The sequence below is a fragment of the Macrotis lagotis genome, chromosome X (assembly GCF_037893015.1).
Source record: "Macrotis lagotis isolate mMagLag1 chromosome X, bilby.v1.9.chrom.fasta, whole genome shotgun sequence".
NCBI classification, from domain to species: Eukaryota; Metazoa; Chordata; class Mammalia; order Peramelemorphia; family Peramelidae; genus Macrotis; species Macrotis lagotis.
The window spans coordinates 194,855,690-194,879,798 of record NC_133666.1 but is presented as its reverse complement, the minus strand read 5'-3'; the positions used below and the strand labels follow the sequence as shown (position 1 = coordinate 194,879,798).

Sequence of the window (24,109 nt, the reverse complement as noted above, 5' to 3'; positions counted from 1 at the left end):
TAAGAGAAATCAATCAGGTATTATTCAGAGCGTGAGCTAAGTAGGGAATACTTAACTAAAGACATAGAGGTAATCAAAAAGATTAAAACATTATTCTGTATAAAATTGAAAAGTTTTTTGAATGAATAAAATTAATGCAACTAACATAATTATGAGAAAATTTTGAGGAAGATGGTTTCAGAAAAGTCTAGAAAGATTTATGTGAACTGATACAAAGTGAGGTGAGAAGAACCAAGAGACCTTTGTATACTGTAACAATAGCATTCTAACAATGACTGATTGTGAAAGAAAACTACTCTGATCAAGACAGTAATCCAAGATAACTCCAAAGAATCCATGATGAAAAATGTTATTTAGGGAGAAAAATTCATGTAATTATCAAAAGGAACTGACAGATAATTATATAGGAAACAAATAGAAATATATAAAACTCAAAGTTATCTTTAATAGGTAAAAAGATATGAATAAACAGTTCTCAAAAGAGCACTGGAAAACTATTTACAACCCTACAAAAGAATGTACTAAATAGAAAATAATAAGAAAAATGAAATTTAGAAGAATTCTCACACAAGCAAAGTGGCATTGATGATGACAAAAGATGGAATAGTCCATGCAGGAGGGATTGGAGAAAAACAGAGGTATATTAAAGTACTCTCAGTGGAGTTGAGAACTAGTCCAACCATTCTGGAAAGTAATTTGGAATTATGTAAAGTGACTAAAATGTTCATACCCGTACCCTCTGACACTGAAATTTCATATCCACCAAGGAAATCAATGACAAAACGGAAGGCTCCAACATACACTAAAATGTTTATAGAAGTATTTTATACATATTCATGTTCTTCCTTGGGTTACTTTGAGGAACAACCAAATAGAGCTCTTAGAAACATGCCTAGTACATGATAAGTGCTATATAATTGTTAGTTATTATTAATTAGCTATTTTTTAATGATAAATATAATACAGAGAAGAATGAGAAGACCTAAATGAAGATGAACTTTTTTACAAAATGAAGCAAAGACAGTGTATATTATAGAAGGGAAAGAACAATATTAACAAAAAAAAATGCAGTGAAATAATTACTGATCCCAAGCATGATACCAAAGAAAACATATGAGAAAGTAGGCCATCCCGCTTTTTTATAGAAGAGAAGACTACAGATGTGGAAGAATGTACACACTGTCAAACATTTCTGACATGTTCATTAAGTTTAAGAAATCTTTTTTTTATGCTCACTTTATAAATCAGCATGTTTACTTGAGTCTTAAGGCACTGTTGCTATTTATTAGGATTTCTTAAATATCAAATATAAGAGGATCAGCAATGATATTAATTAGTTTGTTTTGAGATTGCATCATGTGTTTTTTCCCCAATCGGTGCCAAAGATAGGGAGAACCTATATTTTCTTACTATTGCTTCACTTATCTTTGGATTCAAGTCCTTCAACTATTTAAGTTTATCATTTCCAGTCTAAAGATCATTCTCCATATTAAAGGGGAAAAAAGTAAAACAGTTAATATTTAACTAACTTAATAGTTCCATTTTGCCCATGGAGAATAGAATTATAATAGCACTCACAGGGTTCTGAGGATCAAATGAAATATTTGTAAAGTACATAGCATAGTGCCCAGCATATAGAAGCAACTTAATAAATCATAATCAACTAATAAGCACTTAATAAGAACCTAATATGTGCCAGGCACTGTGCTAAGCACTGGTGGATACAAAAAAGAAACAAAAGACAAAGGTAAAAGACCTGTCCTCAAGGAGCTAATGATGTGATGGGAGAAACAACATATAAATAAATAGATACTATGCAAGCTATATAGGACCAATAGGAAATAAAAAAAAGGGAAAACACTGCAATTAAGAAGCATAAGGGAAATCTTCATGTAAAGGGAAGATTTTAATTGAAACTCAAAGGAAGCAATAGGGGAAAGTTGTCAAACTGAAAGCATTACAGACTTGGAGGACAGTCAGAGAAAATGCCTGAAAACAGAATGTGCAGGCAAAACCAACAACAGGTTATTGGAATAATCAAGCCCTGGGCTTCCACTAGAGTAGTGGAAGTGCTAGTGAAAAGAAGGAGATGCTGCAAAGATGAAATTGACAGGTCTCAGCAACATGATGGATATGGGAATGAGAGAGAGGAATTTAGGATGACTCGCAGGCTGTGAGCCTGAGGAAATGGGAGGATGTTGATGCCCTCTTCAGTGAGAGGTAAGGTAGGAGGGAAAGATAATGAGTTCTGTTTTGAATACATTGAGATTAGGATGTTGAATGGACATCTAGTTCAAGATGTCAGAAAGGCAGTTAGAGATGTAAGTTGTAGGGTCAAGGATGATTGAGGCAGGAAAGGTAGATTTGAGGATATCAGTATAGAGACCATAATTAAATCTATGGGATCTGAGGAGATCACCCAAGTAAAGCAGCACAGAAGGAGAAAAGGGCCCAGAACAGGTCCCTAAGGGACATCCATGGTTAGAGGGCATGACCTGAAGTCAGTAAAGGAGACAGTAGTGGTAAGATAGGTAAAAGAAAAATCAGGAGAAAGTAGTGTCCTGAAAACCAGAGAAGAAAATATAGGTGAGAGTGATCAGCTGTGTAAAAAGCTGCAGAGAAATCAAGGAGAATGAAGACTGAGGAAAGGTCAATGGAGCTAGCAACTAAGAGATTATCAGAAATTTTGCAGAGAGCAGTTTCAGTGAAATAAGGGAGGAAGTCAGATTATAAGGGGTTAAGAGAGGGAAAGGAGAGAAAGCAGGGGCAGCTATTGTAGATGGCTGTTTCAAGTTTAACTACAAAGGGCAGAAAAGAAATAGAATGATAGTTATCAGAGATAGATATCAGAGGCATATTTGTAGCAACTGTAAATATACCAGTAAAAAAGGGAGAGACTGAAAGTACTTGCAAGAGTAGGACTGACAGAGATGACAATCTGCTGGAGGAGATGGGATGGAACAAGCAGAGAAGCTAGCCTTGCTAAGAAGTAAGGCCACACTAACATGTGAATCAGGGATGAGGGAAGACAAAGTGGCAGAAGGCACTTGAGTGATAGGAGATTAAGAAAATGGGGAAAGAAATAGCAAATAGTCTGAATTTTTAAAATAATATAATAAATACAATATTTATAATAATAATATAATAAAATAATAAAATAAAGGGGGAGAGAGAATCAAAGGAAGTTTGAAGAGGGTTTGAAAGAGCTGCTGTGCTGAGTGAATGTAAGTAGATAAGGGCAGTAGAATAAGATTATCAAGCAGCAGTGAGGGCCAAATGAGGTAAATTTCTGGAAGACCCAGTTAGAATGGCTTCATGATTTTCTCCACTTTCATTTGTATAGGCATAAAAGTGATGAATGGCAGGAGTAAACTGAAGGCTTAGGTTTCACTGAGCATAATCAGCAATATAAGAATATTAGGGGTTCAAAAGAGGAGAAAAGTGAAAAGCTGAATTGGTTCACTAAAGAAACAAGATGAAGAAAGAAGAAAGTGACTAGTACAGGGGAGATAGCTTGGGAAAGATGAAGGATCAAGGTATTACAAATTACAGTACAGATGAAGAATAGAGAGATGCAAGGGGAAGGCAGAGAGGTGAAAATCCTCACATAAGGGAGTTTCAAAAATCTTGGACAAGGAATATTTTTGCATCATGACTAGACAAGGTACAATCAGTTTTGTATGTGGCTAAGTAGCAATAGAGGAGTAGTTCACAGGAAGTTAAGTAGGTTGAAGAAATGAGCAGTTATGGTATATGAGGGTGAATAAACATGTATGTTGAAGTCCACTGGTATCAGGGCAGGAGTGGGAAGAAAGAGAAAGATTGGGGAACAGGAGCGTCTGTAAGGAACAGTTTTCTGGATTTTAATTGGGTGGTAGATATGAACAGCATGTACCTCAAAAGGAGAGAGGTTACTTGAGTGAAGGAAAAGGGAAAGAAGTGGGGAGGTTAGTTCAACTCCCCTACTTTGATAAGTGAGTCAAGGACAATGAGTGAAGGTACAGTCAAGTACTAGAAAAGGTGACCAAGGAGGCTTTTTCAGCAAGGGAAAGAAAGTCAGGTTTCAGTAAGAGCTAATAGGTAGAAGGAATAGGAAAAATAGATCTAAGATGAAAGGAAATTTGTTGCCTATGGAACAGACAGAAATTCCATTCAGAGGACACAGTAGAAGAGCATGCCTAGGTGGAGTTAGGATGAAATTTAGGGGTAGGAAGGTTGAGGGGGATGAGAATGAGAAAATGAGTTGGTTGCGGTAGTGGAATAGGGTCTGGAAGATGATCTATGTGAGTTCAGAATCACTGAAACATGAAGGGTACAGCAGGTGTAAGAATAACACCACACATCTATCCTCAAAGGAGAGTAGAAACTGGATATAGGAGGCCTGAAGTCAAAGGAAAGGTTGTTCTTTATATTGAGGGTTTGTACATCCCAGTTGGGAGGTTAGAAGATGGAAGATATCTTAGTCTGATACAGATGGAAGATACCTTAGCAGCTTTTCCTTAGGAGCATGTTGAATTCAGTAGGAGATGGAAATGAGTGCTTAGGATGCCATAGTGCACCCAAAAAAATAAGGTCTAATCACCTGAGGAGGCTGGTAACAAGGTAGCAATAGGAAGTGGTAAACTCCTCATGCAAATGAAAGATGCCCAGTCTAGCTCCTAGCAGTTTATTTCCCTCTTCCCTCCCTCATTATTTCCAAAGTTTTATTTCTTGTTTCTATTATAGATAAGGCTTTTATATCTATTCTTGCTTCCATCTAGCATCACTAGTTGCCATTTTGAACTAAATATTCCATTTACATCTTCTACTCAACATGCTGAAAATAGAACTCATCACCCTTGTCCCTCCACACTCCACTCCCACCAATCTTTTCCAAACATTTTTCTAACTTTAGTGCCATTGTGGACTACCTATATTCACTCACCTATTGAAAAATCTTGCCATTTCTTCCTTTAGATCATTTTTCTTAAACATTCCCTTATTTTTACATATCTACCAAAGTCAAGTTTTCACCAGCTCAAGTAATACTAGCTGCATGAAGTCTTCCCTGGTCTTCACTGCTGGTACGGGTCCCCTTCAACATCTCCCAGATTTCTTCTTAAATGTTTTGTATATACCTACAGAAATATGTTGTCTTCTATAATAGAATAAAAGCTTGAGGGAATTTTTATCTTAATATCCCCAGTGTCTAGTACAGTTTCTGGCACATGATCAGTTATTTATAGTATTCTATCTTTTAAACTTGAAGATCCCACTTATTTTTTGGAATATGGGAAATTGCTTCTCCCTCAAGAGGGTCTAGATTCTCTCTTCATGAGAGAATCATATAGGTATTAAACAATAATTTAGTAGTTCTTTCTTTTTGTATTATGTATGATATTCTGTCTTTTTCTTTTTTCTTTTTATTAAATTATCCTATGATTTGACTTTAAACTCAATATTGTTTCTGTTGAGCTCTTTCTAATTCCAACATTATTAGTCACTTGTTATGTGTGATATGCCAAGGCTTGAAATCAAGTTTTAAAGGCCAGCTTCTCTCCAGTATACTAGTGTCTGGAAAAGTGTTTATTATGAGCACCTTTGTGCAGAATGGTCCTGCAGAATAATTCTAAACTCCCAGTTATTCCTTTTTCTGTTTAAAGACTGACCTGGGATGCCCCTGAGTTTTCTCTATATTTCAATATTACATTAATTCAATATAACATTACATTCACCTAAACAAAATTAAACTTTTTTGTACTTTTAAATGTACAAAGATGACTTAATTAAATTATTTACCTGTCTTGTATACGATATTGCATATTCAAGTCATTGATCACAAATGGGTTCCTGAGTTTTGCATAGGCAACTGCTTTGTCCAGTGGAAATCCTAAGATTTGTAAAGAACATGGTATTAGCAAATAAAATTATTAAGAAAATTAATATAAAGTTCTATTTTAAAAGACAAAGACATAATAAACTTTTCATATGATCCTTAATGTTTAAAAAAAGGTCATATCTATAACTGAACCTAATGATTATTTTTGTTTGTGAAACCTAAAAAGTCTGGGGTTTAGTTTTTCTATTTCAACAAAATCTTGTCTTTCATCTAATGAATATGATTAAGGACCAAAAAAAAAAAACCACCCCATACCATGTGCACACAAACGTGTATGTGTTTGTAGATATATAGAAATATAGAATAGAGATATTCTCAAACATATAGAAATAGACTAAGACATGGTATAGTTAGCTAGGTGGAATAATGGAAAGAATACTGGGGGAGACCCGAATTCAAATCTACCCTCAGACACTTACTAGTTATGGGACCTTGGACAAGTCACTTAACCTGACTGCCTCAGTCTCTTCAAATATAAAATGAAGATAATAGAACCAACCTTATAGGATTGTTGTGCAGACCAAATAAGATGTTTGTAAAACACTTAACAGTTCTTGACAGAGTAGGCACTTAAATGCTTTTTCCCTTAGGGCAATGTTTTAATACATTGACAGATCAATGTTGCATTATGTTTGGTACAAGAATCATAAATAAATATTTAAAATTCTTCTCTGACTGTTGGCATTATAATTAACACTTAAATGAGCAAAAGATAGCAGAAAGACTAGGTTTTGGTAAACTGCAAGTAGTCCATACAGATTATAAATTTCTCTTCTCAACTGTAAAGTCCTTGTCTTAACTTTGTATTACTAGTACAATATGTCATATGGAACACCTAATATTTATGTTACCTAAAAGAGAAAATAAGGGGAAATGATATTCTGGATCTGATTCTCACTTAACAAGGAAAAACTCTGGGGGAAAGCAACAATAGTTTCCTAGAATTTGTGAAAGAAGAAAAGAACATTCCATCATGATCTGACATGTGTACCCTAAATTTATGGAAAATAGAATTCAAAAAGTTCAGAGGAAAGACAGGTAGGATAACATGGATTAAGATGCTTGAGGAAAAGTCAACTGAGGAATAATGGGAGATGTTCAAGAAAGAAATTGTGAAAACACAAAAGGAAGGAATATGGAATTTTTCTAGAGACCAATATGGACCAGCATGAACAATAGTTGATAATACAATTGAAAGGATTGAAAATTTGCTGGATGGCCAGATTTTAAATACTTATTAATGGTTCAATGTCAACATGGCTAGAAATTTCCAGTGAAGTATCCCAAGCATTTGTTCTTGGAATTATGCCATTTAACATTTAAAAAACTGACATGGATAAAGCACAGATGGTATGCTTATCAAATTCTTAAATGAAACAAAGCTGTGAGAGTAGACAACAGATTGGAAAGTGAGGTCAGAAGCCAAAAAAATCCTGAAAGGCTACAGCTTTGAGAACAATTATTAGAATTAGTCTGAAGTCTTAAACAAAAACAGAAAATGGGCAGTGAGTAAAGTAAGACTCTAAGTAAAAAAAGCAAACAAAGAAAATTAATGTAAAGTAGGGAGGAACTGAGAACCATAACTTAAGCAACAGAAAGGCAATAGACCTCATCTGAAGAACTGTGTATATTTTTGAATGTCACTGATTAGGAAGAGCATTAATAAACTGCAATTTCCAGAGGGTAAAGGGTCAGTTGAAAGAATTGGGCAAATTTATACAGAAGAAAATATGATTTGGGAAGGATGTTTTAGCTATTTTCAACTATTTGAGGGGTTGCCTTATAGAGGAGGGATGAGACGTGTAGGTTTGTCCCTAGGGAGCAGAACTATAAACAATGGATAGAATCTGTAAATGAGGATATTTAGTTAGAATAGTTAGGCTTAATATCAGGAAAAACTTTCTAATAGTGAAAGTTGCCCAAAAACCTTGAGAAGGGATGGGATCCCTTTGCTAATGATGTTTATGCATGGTCTCTATGTCCACTTATTAGGTATGTTACAGCAGAGATGGATTCCTTTCAGGTACAGGCTGTCCTAATTGGTTCCTGAAATGTGAATTATTAAGGATGAATATTTTAAACTATAGTGAAAGCTAGATTATATTTTCTTTTGTAGTTCTTATTTGAAGCCCCACTTCGTAGTCTAATTTTTATTTTAAAAGTTAATTCACCTCAAAAATTCATCTCAATTAAAAACAAAAAAAAATCTCAAAGCATACAGTAACAAGTTGCCATCAGAAACACCTTTAAAAACCACTGAACTTCTCAGCATTTTTGTAACAATTCACTGAATTTTTATAAAATATATTTTATTTTGTGCTACACATGAAATAGTTCAGAAATGGTAAATGTGGATCCACAGGTCAAATAAAAAAATTCTACAATATAAAATTTCAAATACAGAGGAACTCAGGTATGGGTTTTAGGTCCACTCTACATTTCAAACACACAAATCAGAGAGTGGGTCTTTGGCCATCTTGAAAGGATATTCTAATAGTCCTATAGTATTTTAAGGCAGTTGGGATCAAGAAATTACATCTCATATTAAATATTTTCCAGAGTTGGAAAGCATCAAATACCATTCCCCCTTTCTGTATTCCCTTTTTGACAAATGACCTATTTTAAATACAAAGAGATGTGTTTATTGTCTGCAACAGTTGATTAATAAATAGATAGGATCATTTAGAGAAACACTGGTTAAAGGGTCCCATTCAAACACTTTATATACAGAGGTTACTTTTATAAGATATACTTGGTTAACTTAGGAAAAACCACCTCAGGTAGAGTCCTATGGGGAACACAAAGGATATCTTCTCTCTGGTATTAATAGATGAAAAAATATCACATCTTTCAAAAAAAAATCCTGAAAGGTTTCATTTAACCTGCTCTCTACAAAAATTACTTGGTTTATAATTTAGATTTATTTTCAATATCTGACTTATTTGCTTCTAAAAGAAGGCAAACTCTGGAAGGGTAGAGATTTTCATTTTTTACTTTGTGTTCTTAATGCTTAGTACGCAGTCTTTGTCACATAATAATTGTTCAATAAATAGTTGTGTCTTCAAAGTATATGTATCGAAGTTGTAACAGCAAAGTTTCCAAGACTTGTGTAATGGATGAAGAATACTGCTGGAAGAAATCCGTAGGAAAGTGAGGGCTTTTAGAGATCTATGTAGTATTTTCATCACTGCTGTTCATTTAAGTAAAGTGATACAGAAGAAAAAGTGTTTAGAGAGTTAACAAATGGCTAAGTCAAAAGAATCTCAGAATGTCTGAGCACCAATTTAAATATTCATTTAATCTGAGTCCCAGTTTCCTCACCTACATAATAAGAAGTGGGGGGTGGGAGAAAGGGTAGGCCTTGAGAATTTCCTTCCAATTTCCTACAAATTTCCTTCCAATTCTAATCTGTGTTTCTACAATCTTAAAGTGGAAAAATATAATTTATTTTTGCAGAAATTTGCTTTATGATCAACCTCTAATGAGGACATTTTACAAAACCTTCTAAGCATAAAATAGAAATGTTTTCTATCTTGGAAGTTAGTTATTTCCAGCATTCAGTACTATTTTGGGGGGGAGAGGAATAAGTCTAATTATCAATATTCAAAATGAAAGTTTAAATTCTCATTCATCATTATTTCAGACTCAAATATTAAAGAAAATAAAGATAATTCATACATTGCAAAAAAACATTACCTTTAGAATGGAAAGAAATAAGACAATCACATAGCGGCCAATTGTCTACTGGTTCATTCAAAATAACATCCTCTTCAAAAATGACTACTGTAATATATTTAAATAAAGAGACACGTTCGAGAATTTCCTTCATTGGTTTCGATTTGGATTTTTTTGCCATGGAACATATTCCAACCACAATCTGCCTTTCTGGTGGCTAAAAATTGATACAAAAAGAAATGAAAATTGCATCTGACAATGAAAAAAATTCCAAAGTACACATTAACCAATGGGAAGTATTTACAAAATCAATATTCTTTTCTTGATAATAGAACTTGATGATTTTGCTTTAGGATTATATACCATATATTAGGATTATATACTACACACACACACACACACACACACACACACACACACACTAATGCATTAGCGTAACATGATTTTTTTTTTAAAAGTTGTCACAGATTATCATCTCTAATTAGCTATTTTAATGATTTACTTTTAGTGAGGAAAAAACAACAGGTTTATTTTAAAAACAAAATAGTCAATCATTTCCCCCAAACTGGAAAGGTACAAAAGAAAAAAGTTGAGTTTAAGTTAGTTATCTGCCTGTACTATACTTCTTATTCAGAGAGTAGTAATGAGTTAAGAACAGTAGGATAAAATGGTAAGAATTGATAACTTTTTAGGAAAATCTTGATTGTATGTCAATCTTTTTTCTTCCCCCCCAAATCCAAAGAAAACTTACAGAATCATCATCCTCTTCTTCCTCATCTGCATGTTCATAGAAGTGCTGAAAACTTCCAGGTTTGGCGGGATCTCCTAGCTCATCTGTTTCTCCCTCTTCAGTTCCAACAAAGAATCTAGGGATGTTATTCACTATTTCAGGGATAGACATGGTCAGAAAAACTAAATGACCTACATGTGAACAGTAGTTAAGAAAATAGTCTGAAGGTAGTACATTCTCTCAATAGCTGGGTGACACAAAGATCCTCTGCAGCTTGTTTCTGTTTACACAATCACTTGAAATTCTGATAAGAAAGCCAGCAGTCAAATTGCTCTTTTGTTCTCAGATATCAAGTCTTCATTGTTGACTCAATTTCAAAAACAGAAAATCAGCAAGGTTTCCCTGAGTTGGAAGGGTATTCTTTTACCTAAGAAATAAGAAAAGAAATTTATAATTTATAATATTTATTATGTTTAATTCCAGAAACAGCTATGACAGTATGACAGTAATACTTATGTATCATACATATGACATTTGTGATATAAGCTCACTTAAAGTTTATAATTCCTTTACTTTTATAAAAAATAAGAAATAAGTACTTCTACACTGATAAAAAAAAAGTTTTACCTTTGATTAGGTAAATACACAAACTCTAATTGCTTTATAGGAGCAGACTAAACACTGCTAGGTGATATAGAGCTTATAATGATGGCCCTGAAGTTAGAAAGATATGAATTAAATCTTATTTCAGACACTAGTTGTGTAACCCTGTAAGATGGAGATAATAGTATCTACTTCATCAACTTTGGGAGGATCAAATGAGAGATTTGATAAATCACTCTGTCAGGTAAATGTTTATTTCCTTATCCCTTTCCCTCTGTAAGTTTTGCCAAGTCTCCTTGAATTTTTCCTGAGATGGTAAGCAATTTAACACAGGCTATACATGTTCCAACATGGAAAATATATTTCCATATTAGTCATACCATGAAAGAAAACAGACAAAAAATGAAAAAAAAAATAGTGTGCTTTCTTCTGCATACATATTCCATCAGTTCTTTCTCTGGAAGTAGAGAGTATTTTTCATCATGAGTCCTTTGAAATTATCTTCAATCACTGCATTTTTGAGAATAGCTAAGCTATTCAGTTGATATTTGTTCAATATTGCACAGATGTGTGTTATCTGATCACAGCAAAGCACTCTTTGCAAAATCAAAGAAAGACATGGAGAGATAGTTGAGATATTAATTGTTTATGGTGCAGTTGTGCCAATAGACTAAAACCCGCATTTCCAGACGCAATATAATACTAAAACTTTCACTGATAGCTTTGTAGAACAAACATAAAAAGACCACCCCCCCCATTTCATTTGTGGTAACAAAAGATCAAGAATGTCAAATAAAAATGAAAAGAAGTGGGAAAGGTAGCTAAGCAGTACCAGGTCTCAAACGACCTAAATATGTAATAATCATTAAAAAGCAAGAATCATTAAAACTATTTGGCATTGGTTTGAAAAAGAGAAATTTAAAAACAACTGATCAAAGAAACAGATTAGGCATAAAAGGTCCAAAAGCAAATGATCACCTAAAAAAATCTTATAATTTTTTTTACTGCAACAAGATTGTGAAAAAATAGGTATAATATCTTCTGAAAATGAGGACAAGCAGTAGAGCAGAAATTAAGGAATACAAGCCTTTCACATCATATACCCCCAAGGGAGCCCAAATGGATATATAACCTAGATTTTAAAACGGGGGGGGGGGGGGAAGACTATACTTTTTATTTGAGCAATGGCTCCTATTCTTTTATATTTGTGTCATTAATCTTGGATGCCAAACTTAGAATTGTCACATTGAACAGAAAACCATTTTTGCAGCAAATTTTTCTGAAAAAGATCTGATGTCCAAGCTATAGCAGAATTTAAATAGGGGATTTATAAGGGATTATATAGATTTATATCTATATCAATGAGTTATTTCCAAATAGATATTGCAAAGGATATAAACAGGCAGTTTTCAAAGGCATGTTATCAGTGAACTCTATGGCATTAACTTGGGGGGGGTCTTTAGCAATTTACTTTGATAAAGATTGGCATTCAAGACTAATATGGCACAAATAGATAAGAATAAGAGTCACTGCCCAAATAAAAGTAGTCAGGGGATATGAAAAGACATTTTAAAATGAAGAAATACAAGCTATCATCAACTATATGAAAGAAAATACTGAATCCCTAATAATAAGAAAATTTCAAATAAAAAGTTTCACTTCATATTCATCTGACTAGCAAAGATGAAAAAAGATGGGGCTGGAAAGAAAAGTATATGAATGGGAAGCATCAGCAGAAAGCTGGCCCTCTTTTAACATTTCCATGATCTTACAGAAGTCATTTAATATCCTTGGGCCTCAGTTTCCACATCTGTTAAAAAGAAAAATGAAGTTGGATTATATAGCCTAGTGACCCTTCATGATCTACATTTATGATTTTCTGAATATACTATTAGTAGTTCAAAAATAAATATCAAACAGGGAGATTTTCTTACTATTATACTGTATTTAATACATACTTTAAAAACAACATGTAGTTCTGTCAAATAAAGGGAAGAAACTTTGTTTTTGAATTTTAATAATTTTATTTTAATGCCTATTTTTTTGGTCAAGTTAGTTAATAGTTTAGGCAATTTTGTTAGTCTTAAGAAATCCTAGGGCTGGTTAGGTACTGCAGTGGATAGAGCACTGGGCCTGGAGTCAGGAGTATCTGAGTTCAAATCTGGCCTCAGACTCTTAATAATTACCTAGCTGAGTGACCTTGGGCCCTTGCTTTATCCACTACACCACCTAGCTGCCCCAAACCCATAGTCTAGCTTGTTTGTTTGTTTTTAATTTTTGAAAGGCAATGGGGTTAAGTGGCTTGCCCAAGGCCACACAGCTAGGTAATTATTAAGTGTCTGAGGTCTGATTTGAACTCAGGTACTCCTGACTCCAGGGCCCATGCTCTATCCACTGCACCACCTAGCTGCCCCACCCCATTGTCTTGGAAAAAAAAAAACCCTTAAAAAAATCCTCTAAGTTTTTTTGTCAGTTTTATATTCCTTTCATTTTCATTTTCCTATCCCTTTAATTTTTAAAATGTTTTAATAATTTGTTTATTGACTTCTTAATTTATTTTCTAATTTTACTGGTTACAACTGTTTACTTCTCTTTCTTTACATCAGAAACATCCTAATCCAGGTCCTTGTTGATTTTCATCTGAATTTTCTACAACTAACTGTCCCCTGATATGTACTCTATCCCTTCTCCAATCCATCCTTCATACAGCTGTCAAATTGATGATCTTAAAGAACAAATTGAATGTCAGTCCCCCAAGTGAAAGAGCTCCAATGTGTCCCATTATACTTAGAATGAAATAGGAAGTCATTTGTTTTGTGTGACCTTCATAATCTCACTCTGGTCTATCTTTCCAAACACAAATTCTCCTTTATGAATGCTACTTTCCAGCCAAACTGTCCTATTTGATATTCCTCAAGGACTACAGAAAATCATGTTTTTCATGCATTAGTTCACATTCTTGCCTCCATCTTATTTTTTTTGAAGTGGGAACCCTAGTTTCTTTCAAAGCTCAATTCAGACACTATTTCCTACATGCATCATTTCTTGCCCTCTTCCCTCTACCTGACCCCCCCCATTGCTCCCCTATATTCACAAAAATTTTTCCCTTGATATGTTTTGTACTTTCTTATGGGCCTCTTTGTTGTTTTCCATGATGGAAGACTTACTTAGTAATTGCATTGTACTAAATATCTGCGACTTAATAGTTAATAAATGCTTTGCTTACATGGTTGTTGTATTACATTTAAACATTTAGATCAAGAATTAAAAGCATTTAAAAGAGAAATTAAAGATTATTAGCTCAAGCATAATAAGGCCTTTGTTGTTATATAGTTGATATTCATGGTATTCTTTTTGAATTTTTAAAATATTTTTTAAAAAAATTCTTATTTTTCTCTTCCAGTCCTCCTCCCACCCACTGATAAGGCTGAATAACTATATCTATATATATAGATATAGACATATGCATATATATATATACATACACACACACATGAAATCATGAACATGTTTAAGATTTGCAGATAACATGTGATCCTCAAAACAACACTGTGAGACAAATACCCATATTATTTGTATTTTTACAGATAGGAAACAGTCAGAGAAGTGACTTATACAGAATCTCATACACACCGAGTATCAGTAGTAGAATTCAGTTTCTTCCCCCTGACTCCATGCTTAACAGTAGCTACAATGCCCTGCAGTACCTCCTTTATAGAATAGTAAAAATCAAGGGAGCCTAGAAATATCTCAGCTTTATCAAAGAGTTTACTGACTTAGAGTTGAATGAGACCTTAGGATCTAATGTTCTTACTTTACAGTGAGGCCTAGAGAATTTAAATGACTTTCAGTCAGACAGTAAATTTCAGAGTCAAGATTTGAGCCCAGTTTTTTCTCTAAATCTAGCCTGTTTTCTGTTTAACTGGACTTCATCCTCTAATTTGGGTACCAGAATAGCTATAAGAGTGACCAATCAAATACAAGTGGGGATATTTTGCTAGCTGTATTTTGGCTTATACGTGGCTATTTTTAATAGGAGAAATTATGCCCAGGAAGAATAAGAGAATACCTACATGGTATGATAAAAGTGATGCTTAAAAGAGCCCCCCTGTTGAAAAAATATCTCCCTGGCCCAAGTGGGAGCCTCACTATGAAGTCATTATTAGATGAGAAGATAAGCCAAATCAGAATGAATATTTGTTATTTTAGTGGGGCTGCTGATATCTGTAAGGGACTGTTGGGTGAAGGAGTACTGCAAACTTTCATCACCTGGTCTCCTCTAGCACCAGAGTCTTGTTTTACTGGTTGATTGTAGAGTACCACGGGAGTGGCAGTGGACCAGGGACTTTATTTAAGCACTTGTATTTGGTTTAATAAAAGGAGATCTTGGAGAACTAGGAGAACTTGTCAACCTTGTCTTCCTTGTTTCCTGCCCCTTCAATATTCGCCTGGGTAAGGATAAACTGGCTGGCAGGAGCCTAACACTTCCTGAGCAGCTAGTCCAACAGGAATATAACAAATGGTGCCCAAACAGGGACACAAAGGCAAAGGTATCTGAGTGGAGTCTGGGATAAAGACCAGCAGATACAAGCAAGAAAAAATTCCAGGTGACATCTGGGAGCAAAAAGAACTTTGCAGATGTAACAGGTTTATTGCTACCAGGGGCTGATTTTAACTTGGAACAAGATGTGAAGGAAAAGAAAAAGTAAGAATAAGTATTAAGTATTGAGAGCCAGTGGGAAGTGTCTATGAGGCAGCACAAAAGGGGATGGAGCTCTTTCCTCAGCAGCAGTCCATACCCGTGTCACAAACGGGATGCTGAGGACCTGATTGCTGTTCCTTTTGGCTGCTGCTGCCTGCCTGCGCTATGCATAAGCGCGACCCAAATCCCTAAACCTACAGACAACTTTAGAGACCTCTCCTCGATGCCGCAGACCCTGATGCCAACCCTGATGCCTATGAGGAATTCCTCTCCAGAAGCCAGGAGTTTCAATCTCCAGCCTATAGCCAAGAGAGCTGCAAATCTTGCTCTGGCACCAAAAAGCAGTGAGGTACACAGTAACTGCACTTCTTGTGCTGAGAGTAAAAATATCACATGCTATTGGACAGTTTGTAATGGTGCTGGCTACTGTTCAGAAAGTGCAGCAACTCCACATTGTACAGCTTCTAACAACTCCAGTAATTTCAAATGCTCTCGCACTCTCTGCTGCACCCACCCTCTGCTGAGTCATATGCTGAAGTGCATATGTGTATTTACACATCAATTTTCACATCTCTCTACTGGGTGGGAGGTGGGAAAATGTTTCTATATTCTGAGATCTGGTACTGGCCAGGGTATCAATTTCAGCTTGGTAAATGTGATACAAGAGAATTGTTTTCTGTGTTTGTGTTTGTATCTAAACTCCTGTGTGTGTGTGTAATTATGGTCTGAAATAGGTACGGTTAAATGTTACACCTTTTAGTTTGGGTTTTGAATTTGATTGTTTTGAAAGGTTTTTACTGGCAAAAGAAAAAAGTTTGCAATCTTTGTCTCATTTATCATCACATGGTTATGGTAAGTGAAATATCACAAATTATGACCCCCTTCTGGAATAAATCTGTGGATTTGTGCATAATATGTTAATAACTCATGTTAATTGACTTGGATGCTTAGTTGCTTTTACTATTGTTTAATTACCATTTGTTTATACTATTTTTGAACTTTTGTTTACAACTTATATGGCATTCATTATGTAACTGAATTAAGGAATTTTGCTTAAAAAGGGGGGGGGATATGTAAGGGACTGTCATGTGTGGGAGTACTGTAAACTTTCATCACCTGGTATCCTCTAGCACCAGAGCCTTGTTTTACTGTTTGATTGTAGAATGCCATCGGAGTGGACCAGGGATGGAGGAAGATATTTAAGCACTTGTATTGGGTGTAATAAACAGAAATCTTGGAGAACTTGAAGGAGAACTTGTCATCCTTGTCTTCCTTGTCTCCTGCCCCTTCAACATTCACCTGGGTAAGGATAAGCTGGCCAGCAGGAACCTAATACTTCCTGAGCAGCTAGTCTAACAGGAATATAACAGTATACTTTTTAGGATACTGGAAACAAAATACCTTTACTTTTTAAGTATAAAAACTTTGACCTTAGGAACAGAACATATGAGAGAAAATTTTCAAATGAATAGGGAAGGGATAGAACCATTATCTCCTCAAAGAAAGAATTCAGAATTCCATAAAACTAACTCAGAAACAAACTTTTGGAATATAACCTGTGCATAAGTTCAGAACTGCATTTTTTAATTCTAAAACAAAATGTTTCTTTCTGCTCTTTGAAATATTTTACTATACTAATTATCAATTTTAGACTAACTATAGTCTCTTACAGGGAATGGACCTGGAATTGTGTCAGTTTTATTCATCCAATAAGCATCAAGTACAGAACAAAACATTTGAGGGCAGTAAGTTTTGATATACAATGGCTTTCCTGTCCATGTAGCATTAAGTCAAAAGATCATCTAGTTGTAGGGAATTAGCCATATTCCCTTATAGGCTGGAGTGAATGACCATTTTTTTTTTAGGTTTTTGCAAGGCAATGGGGTTAAGTGGCTTAAGTGTCTGAGACCAGATTTGAACTCAGGTACTCCTGACTCCAGGGCCGGTGCTCTATTCACTGTGCCACCTAGCCGCCCCATGAATGACCATTTTTAACAAGGATGATTTATTTGTTGAGAAGATAATGTGGAAAAAAGCTTTGTCATCATAATTATGGGAAAGAAAAGAAAATAGCATACAATCTAAGAAAGCTAAAATAGAAAATAATTAAAATACGTGAAGAAAAAGTTGTGACAGCCAGATGTTTACAGGAGACAAAATTCAAGAAAAAAACTACTAATAAAGCCCATGCTTGTAAATGTCAATACATAAAATCTAAAGCCATCAAGCCACAAGCACAATAAACTGCTAATCAGATCCTAGTGCAAAAGAGACTTATTTGACTTTATAGCAATTATTCAGAATTTATGGGATTAGGTCCATGACTGGAATTGGGTTCTGGACAGATATTCTTATGTCAAAAAATCTTGGAACAAAAAAAAATAAATTTAAAGGGGGCAGTATTTATATTGACTTGATTATGAGAGTCACATGTGAGAAAGTATAGAGAGCAATAGAGATTTTTGTCTGCTTTTCTCCCACTAATAACAATTATAAAACTTAATAGATCATCTCTGTATATAAAAGATATCAACTTTCTTCTTTGAAAACCAAAAAACTTGCCCGATTATTTTCTAGAAAACAATTTCCCATTGTATCAACAGTCTCAGGCTGGCTCAAAGATACTGGAAAGGGCAGAATCCCTAGTTTTATGGAAATCTGTAGCTTAGATAAGGTCCAGATATCCATAGGCATTCCTCCTCCCCCAATAGAATTCCTGACAGTCTCCTCAAGAAGCAGAATTTTAAGTGCTTCAAAGGATCTTAGTGATCATCTAGTTCAACCCTCTCATTTGTGTTGTACCTTTTCCATTTACAATATCTCCACCAATCATTTTGTCTAATTCCTATAAAAAGTCTCCTCCAAATTATTACTTTCAGTACAGTTTCTAAATGACTACCATTCATGAATGAACCATAAGTCTATTGAACTTAATAAATAGGTATGTTGACCTGATTCTATTTTTGTCTTTAATGAGGCCAAATTCTTTTTTATACTAATTTTAAATTCTTTTTTTAAATTTTAGAAAGGCTTTATTTATTTTGAGTTCTACAATTTTCCCCAATCTTGCTTCCCTCCCCCATCCAACACAGAAGGCAGTTTGTTAGTCTTTACATCATTCCCATAGTATGCATTGATCTAAGTTGAATATGATGGAAAAAGAATCATATCCTTAAGGAAGAAACATATAATATGAGATATAGCAGATTTACATAAGATAATATATATATTTTTAAATTAAAGGTAATAGTCTTTGGTCTTTGTTCAAACTCCACAATTCTTTCTCAGGATACAGATGGCATTCCCCATTGCAGATATCCCAAAACTGTACTTGATTGTTGCCCTGTTGGTATAAGCAAGTCCATTAAGGTTGATCATCACTCTCACATTGCTGTTAGGGTGCAAAGTGTTCTTATGTTCTTCCGGTTCTGCTCATCTTGCTCAGCATCAGTTCATGCAAATCCTTCCTGGCTTTCCTGAATTCCCATCCCTCCTGGTTTCTAATAGAACAACAGTGTTCCATCACATACATATACCACAGTTTATTTGGCCATTCCCCAATTCCCTCAGTTTCTATTTCTTTGCCACCACAAACAGAGCTGTTATGAACATTTTTGTACAGCTGATTTTTTTTTTTTACCCTTTTTCATAATCTTTTCAGGGTATAGACCCAATAGTGGTATTGCTGGATCAAAGGGTATGCACATTTTTGTTGCCTTTTGGGCATAATTCCAAATTGTTCTACAAAAAGGTTGGAAGAGTTCATAGCTCCACCAACAATGCATTAGTGTCCCAGATTTCCCATATCCCTTCCAACATTGTCACAATCTGAGAGATGTGAGGTGGTACCTCAGAGATGTTTTAATTTGCATTTCTCTAAAAATTAGTGATTTAGAGCAATTTTTCATATGAGTATGGATTGCTTTGATTTCCTCATCTGTAAATTGCCTTTGCATATCCTTTGCCCATTTGTCTTTTTTTTTAATTTGACTCAGTTCTCTATTTTAGAAACACTAGTGGTAAAAATTGTTTCCCAATTTATTATATTTCTTTTGATCTTGGTTACAGTGGTTTTGTCTGTGCAAAAGCCTTTTAGTTTAATGTAATCAAAATTATCTAGATTATTCTCAATCTCTTTTCTGATCATAAACTGCTTCCCTTTCCATAGATCTAACAGGAAAACTATTCCTTGTTCTCCTAGTTTGGTTATAAAATTGTTTTTTATGTCTAGATCCTGTATCCATTTTGATCTTATCTTGGTAAAAGGTGTGGGTTTTGGTCTAAACCAATTTTCTGCCATACTAACTTCCAATTTTCCCCAATAGTTTTTATTGAGGAGAGATTAGTTACTCCAAAAGTTGGACTCTTTGGGTTTATCAAACCACAGATTACTGTAATCAATTCCTGCTATATTGCACCTAATCTATTCCATTGATCCACCACTCCATTTCTTAGCCAGTACCAGACAGTTTTGATGACTGATACTTTATAATATAATTTTAGATCTGGGAGGGCTAAGACACCTTCTTTTGCATTTTTTTTTTCATCAAATCGTGGAGATTCTTGACTTTTTATTTCTCCATATGAATTTACTTATAATCTTTTCTAACTCATTAAAGTATTTTTTTGGAATTCTGCTTGATAGGGCAATTTTGATAGAATTGTCATTTTTATTATATTTGCTCGGCCAAAACATGAGCACTTGATATTTGCCCAGTTATTTAAGTCTGATTTTATCTGTGTGAGAAGTGTTTTGTAATTATTTTCAGAAAGTTTCTGACTCTGCCTTGACAAGTAGACTCCCAGGTATTTTATATTGTCTGAAGTTACTTTGAATGGGATTTCTCTTTCTAGCTCTTTCTGCTGCATCTTGCTAGTTATGTACAGAAATGTTGAGGATTTATGAGAGTATATTTTATATCCTGTGACCTGGCTAAAATAGCTAATAATTTCTAGTAGTTTTTTAAGATAATTTTTTAAATCATGGTTTTCAGGGAGCCCGAAGATTCTAAAACTATCATGCTTTGACTTGTTTTCTAAGTCAATTATTTTCTTCTTTTTTCAATCACTTGATTATGTTCTAATATTTTTTTGTTATCTCATGAAGTCTATAGTTTTCAGGGGAGTCTTTTCTTGGGTACATCTTATTACTTTCTCTTTTGAGCTAATTATTCTTCAATTTTTTTCCCCTCCAGAACTTATATTACATTAAAAAGAAAAAAAAAAGCTTTCCACTCTCACTGTCCCTTGACTTAGTGCCTTTAAGTATCACAGCTTCATCTTTGTCACACTGGGAGACTACTTTATTCTACTGATGGTAGGCAACCTTTCCTCTTGTCTATGGGAATCTGGTTCACTCTTTGTTCAGTACTAGGATGGAAGAAGTTACTAAAATTTCTTTTTGGATTGCTTGATCATTTTTTTTATCTACTTGAGTTTTATTTGAGGTGGTTCAGGCAGCCATCTTGGATGGAAATTCTATGGCCTCTTCTGTCTAGAATCATCAAAGCCCCATAGGGTACTTCAACAACTATATGTTATGTATTAAGGTACAGAGAAATTTTAAATGTAAAAAACCAGAAATACTAAACATATCATCTATGGAAGGCTATTAACAACAACAGCAGCAGCAGCAGCAGCAGGGGCAGCTAGATGGTGAATAGAAAGTATACTGATCCTGGAGTCAAGAGGACCTGAGTTCAAATCTGGCCTCAGACACATAATAATGGCCTAACTATATGACCCTGGGCATGTCACTTAACCCCATTACCTTGCAAAAAAACAAAAACAATGAAAATAAAATAACACTTCAAGAAGCCCAAGTAAAGACAAAAATCTAATTGGAGATTCATTACCTAAAGAAGTTACAGAAGCAATAACTATATGAAAGACTAATAAACCTCTTTCAGTTTCTCAAACAGAAGATGATTAAAGCAGAAAAAACATCAAAAGACTGGAGCCAGGCCACATATCCAAGTATAAGGCAACATCATGTGCAAAATTGTAAAAGTCTCAACCTTTAAGAATCTTTGACTCCTTTTACTTACTACCCAAACTGTGGGTGAGATTACATTATTGTATAAGATGTACAATCTACAGAGAGGTGATGAGAACCAGTCCATGAGACAACAAAAGATTAGACATCTCCACTCTACTTCAGACCTTCAAGTGCTGTCGTCATATCCCCTTCAAAAGCCATGTATAGTGTATTTGTCAAGCCCTTTGAATCCCTCAGAGGTTAATAAAATGGCTAGTCTACCTTTTTAAAAAAAGGCAATGACAATGAGAGACAAAGTTTCTGAGATATAACTAAAATAGTCCTCAGAGGACAAATTATATTCTAAAAACATATATTAACAAAATATAAAGACTGAAGATAAAGTAAATTGCAATTTAGAAATTTTAAAGCCAACATTAAAAATTTGAGGAAAATTTCATAAATTGGAAATTCCCAAAGCTATAAAAACAAAATCAACAAACATTTAACTAAACCATTAAAGAGAATTAAATTAACCAATTTAATTTAATTCAAACAAGGCAAAATCATTGTAAATAAAATCTCATCACAATATAATATAAACAATTAAATGCAAAATTGAGAATTCAAAAGAAATAATATCTATAAAACTATAAACTAGTCATATTAGCTAAACCCCAAAAGATATCTAAAATAAACCAGTCTCAGAAAAAATGAAAACAATCTTCAATTACCAAAAATCAAAATCTGCCTGGAGTCAGGGTGAGTCTGATTTAATATATATATTTATCCTTGCCTTAAGTGGGCCAGATGATCTATAGTAAACACCACATTCATCTATATTATTTAAGCACTTAAATTTTAAGGTTTCTTTCAGTAGATGTGAGGAAGGAAAAGTTCCAACATTCTTCTCTTGTCTCTTTCAGTTAGATGTGAGTAAGGAAAAGTTCCAACATTCTTCTCTTGTCTCTTTTTTGTATCTTAGGTTTGATGGTTTTAGTGCATCTCAAATTTAGTGCATCTCCTTTGACTATCCACTGAAATCACTAGAACTAAAACACCAGTGGAAGAAGCAAGGCAGTTTGGCTTCCCTAAAGGTTGCATCAAGTAAGAAATAAAAGAGAAGCAATTTTACTTAGAATCTAAAGGTCATTAAAATCATTTTGTGTTGCATACCTTTTGCCCTAGAACTATGAAAATACTGAAGTTCAGGAAGCTAAGTGACTTTTAAGTAACGCAACAATTTTTTTTAGTGCCTACTATGTGCCAAATACAATGATCTCAAGGAGTTCACAAATGTAACAAGTTATAATATGAAAACAACTACAGACAAAAATGATAAACAGATACTTAAATAGACAGATATAGGAAATATATACAGGAATTATATACTTTATTTTATATCATATCTCTCCTATCTATACACACACACACACACACACACACACACACACATATATGTCCTGTATCTATATCTATATTACATATATAGAATGGACTGGGAAAGACTTGAGGCAGAGAGAGATCAATCAGCAGGTTATTGAAATAACCTAAATGATGAGGCTGACATATAAGGTTGGGTCATTTTGAGGATTTGGTATTACTTTTGACAGAAAAAGAAATGCAATTAAGAGACTGTTAGTAATTTTGGTGAGAGATATTTTGGTTAAATAATGAGGTTAGAAGTCATTATGTAGAAAGTGAAGAACAGAGTGAGAGGAAGTAGAGGCATCAACTCCAGATAACTAAAATTAAGTTTAGCCATGAGGAGATACATACAAGCTGATAGCTAAAAGAGGATTTATAAGGAGGGAGACATGGGAGTCAGGGAGAAAGTGAAGGTGAGACAGTGGGGATGGGGAACAAATTTGCTGGAGAAGCTGGATAGAGAATAGCTTGTGTCTGTAGAATGGGCTTCTGCTTTGGTGAATGAGACACTGAGACAATTAGGGAGATGTAAAAGTATTATTTTGTTGTAGTAAGGACTCATTTGAAATTATGTGGTAATGGACACAGCATGGACCTTCAGTCCAAGGTTACAACACAGATGTTCAAATATTTACAACAGGAAAAACCCATTTAGAGATTAGCCTAATCTTCTCATTTTATAGATAAAACAGATTCATTTGGGAAAAACACAAGGTACACAATCGAAGGCAGCTATAATTCCTTTTTCTTCAGGTAAATTCTGTAGCTACAGCATTATTTGGTATTTCAAATATTTGTATAACAATATTTCAAGAAATACTGATAAGAGAATACTCCATGTCAAATGAATTCATTTCCTTTTTGACAAGATTACAAAGACTGGTAGATTGGGGGATTCAATAGAAATAATTTAGCAGAGCACAGATTTATAGCTAGCCTGCACTTCATAGGTCTTTAAATGAACATCATTCAAAAACTTCCAAGTCTTTTTGGGGGTAGGGGAAGAAGTAGAGACTACGTTTCCTCATCTTGCTCAGGCTGTGAGTACAGAATGGCCCCAATTAATCAATCACAGTACTTGTTAGTACAAAGGCTTCACCTAAGGTTTTTATTTCT

At 34.4% G+C, this 24,109-nt stretch overlaps 1 protein-coding gene across 1 annotated transcript in view; it reads right to left on the bottom strand.

Moving 5' to 3' along the window:
- Window positions 1–24,109, bottom strand: part of PPIP5K2 (diphosphoinositol pentakisphosphate kinase 2) — a 119,249-nt gene that overhangs the window by 90,116 nt on the left and 5,024 nt on the right. Inside the window, exons 2-4 of the mRNA XM_074201414.1 lie at window positions 10,305–10,710; window positions 9,575–9,770; window positions 5,779–5,869 (exon numbers count right to left, since the gene is read on the bottom strand). Of these exons, the coding sequence (XP_074057515.1) occupies window positions 5,779–5,869; window positions 9,575–9,770; window positions 10,305–10,454 (437 nt within the window). The 5' untranslated portion in view covers window positions 10,455–10,710. The remainder of the gene's footprint in view (window positions 1–5,778; window positions 5,870–9,574; window positions 9,771–10,304; window positions 10,711–24,109) is intronic.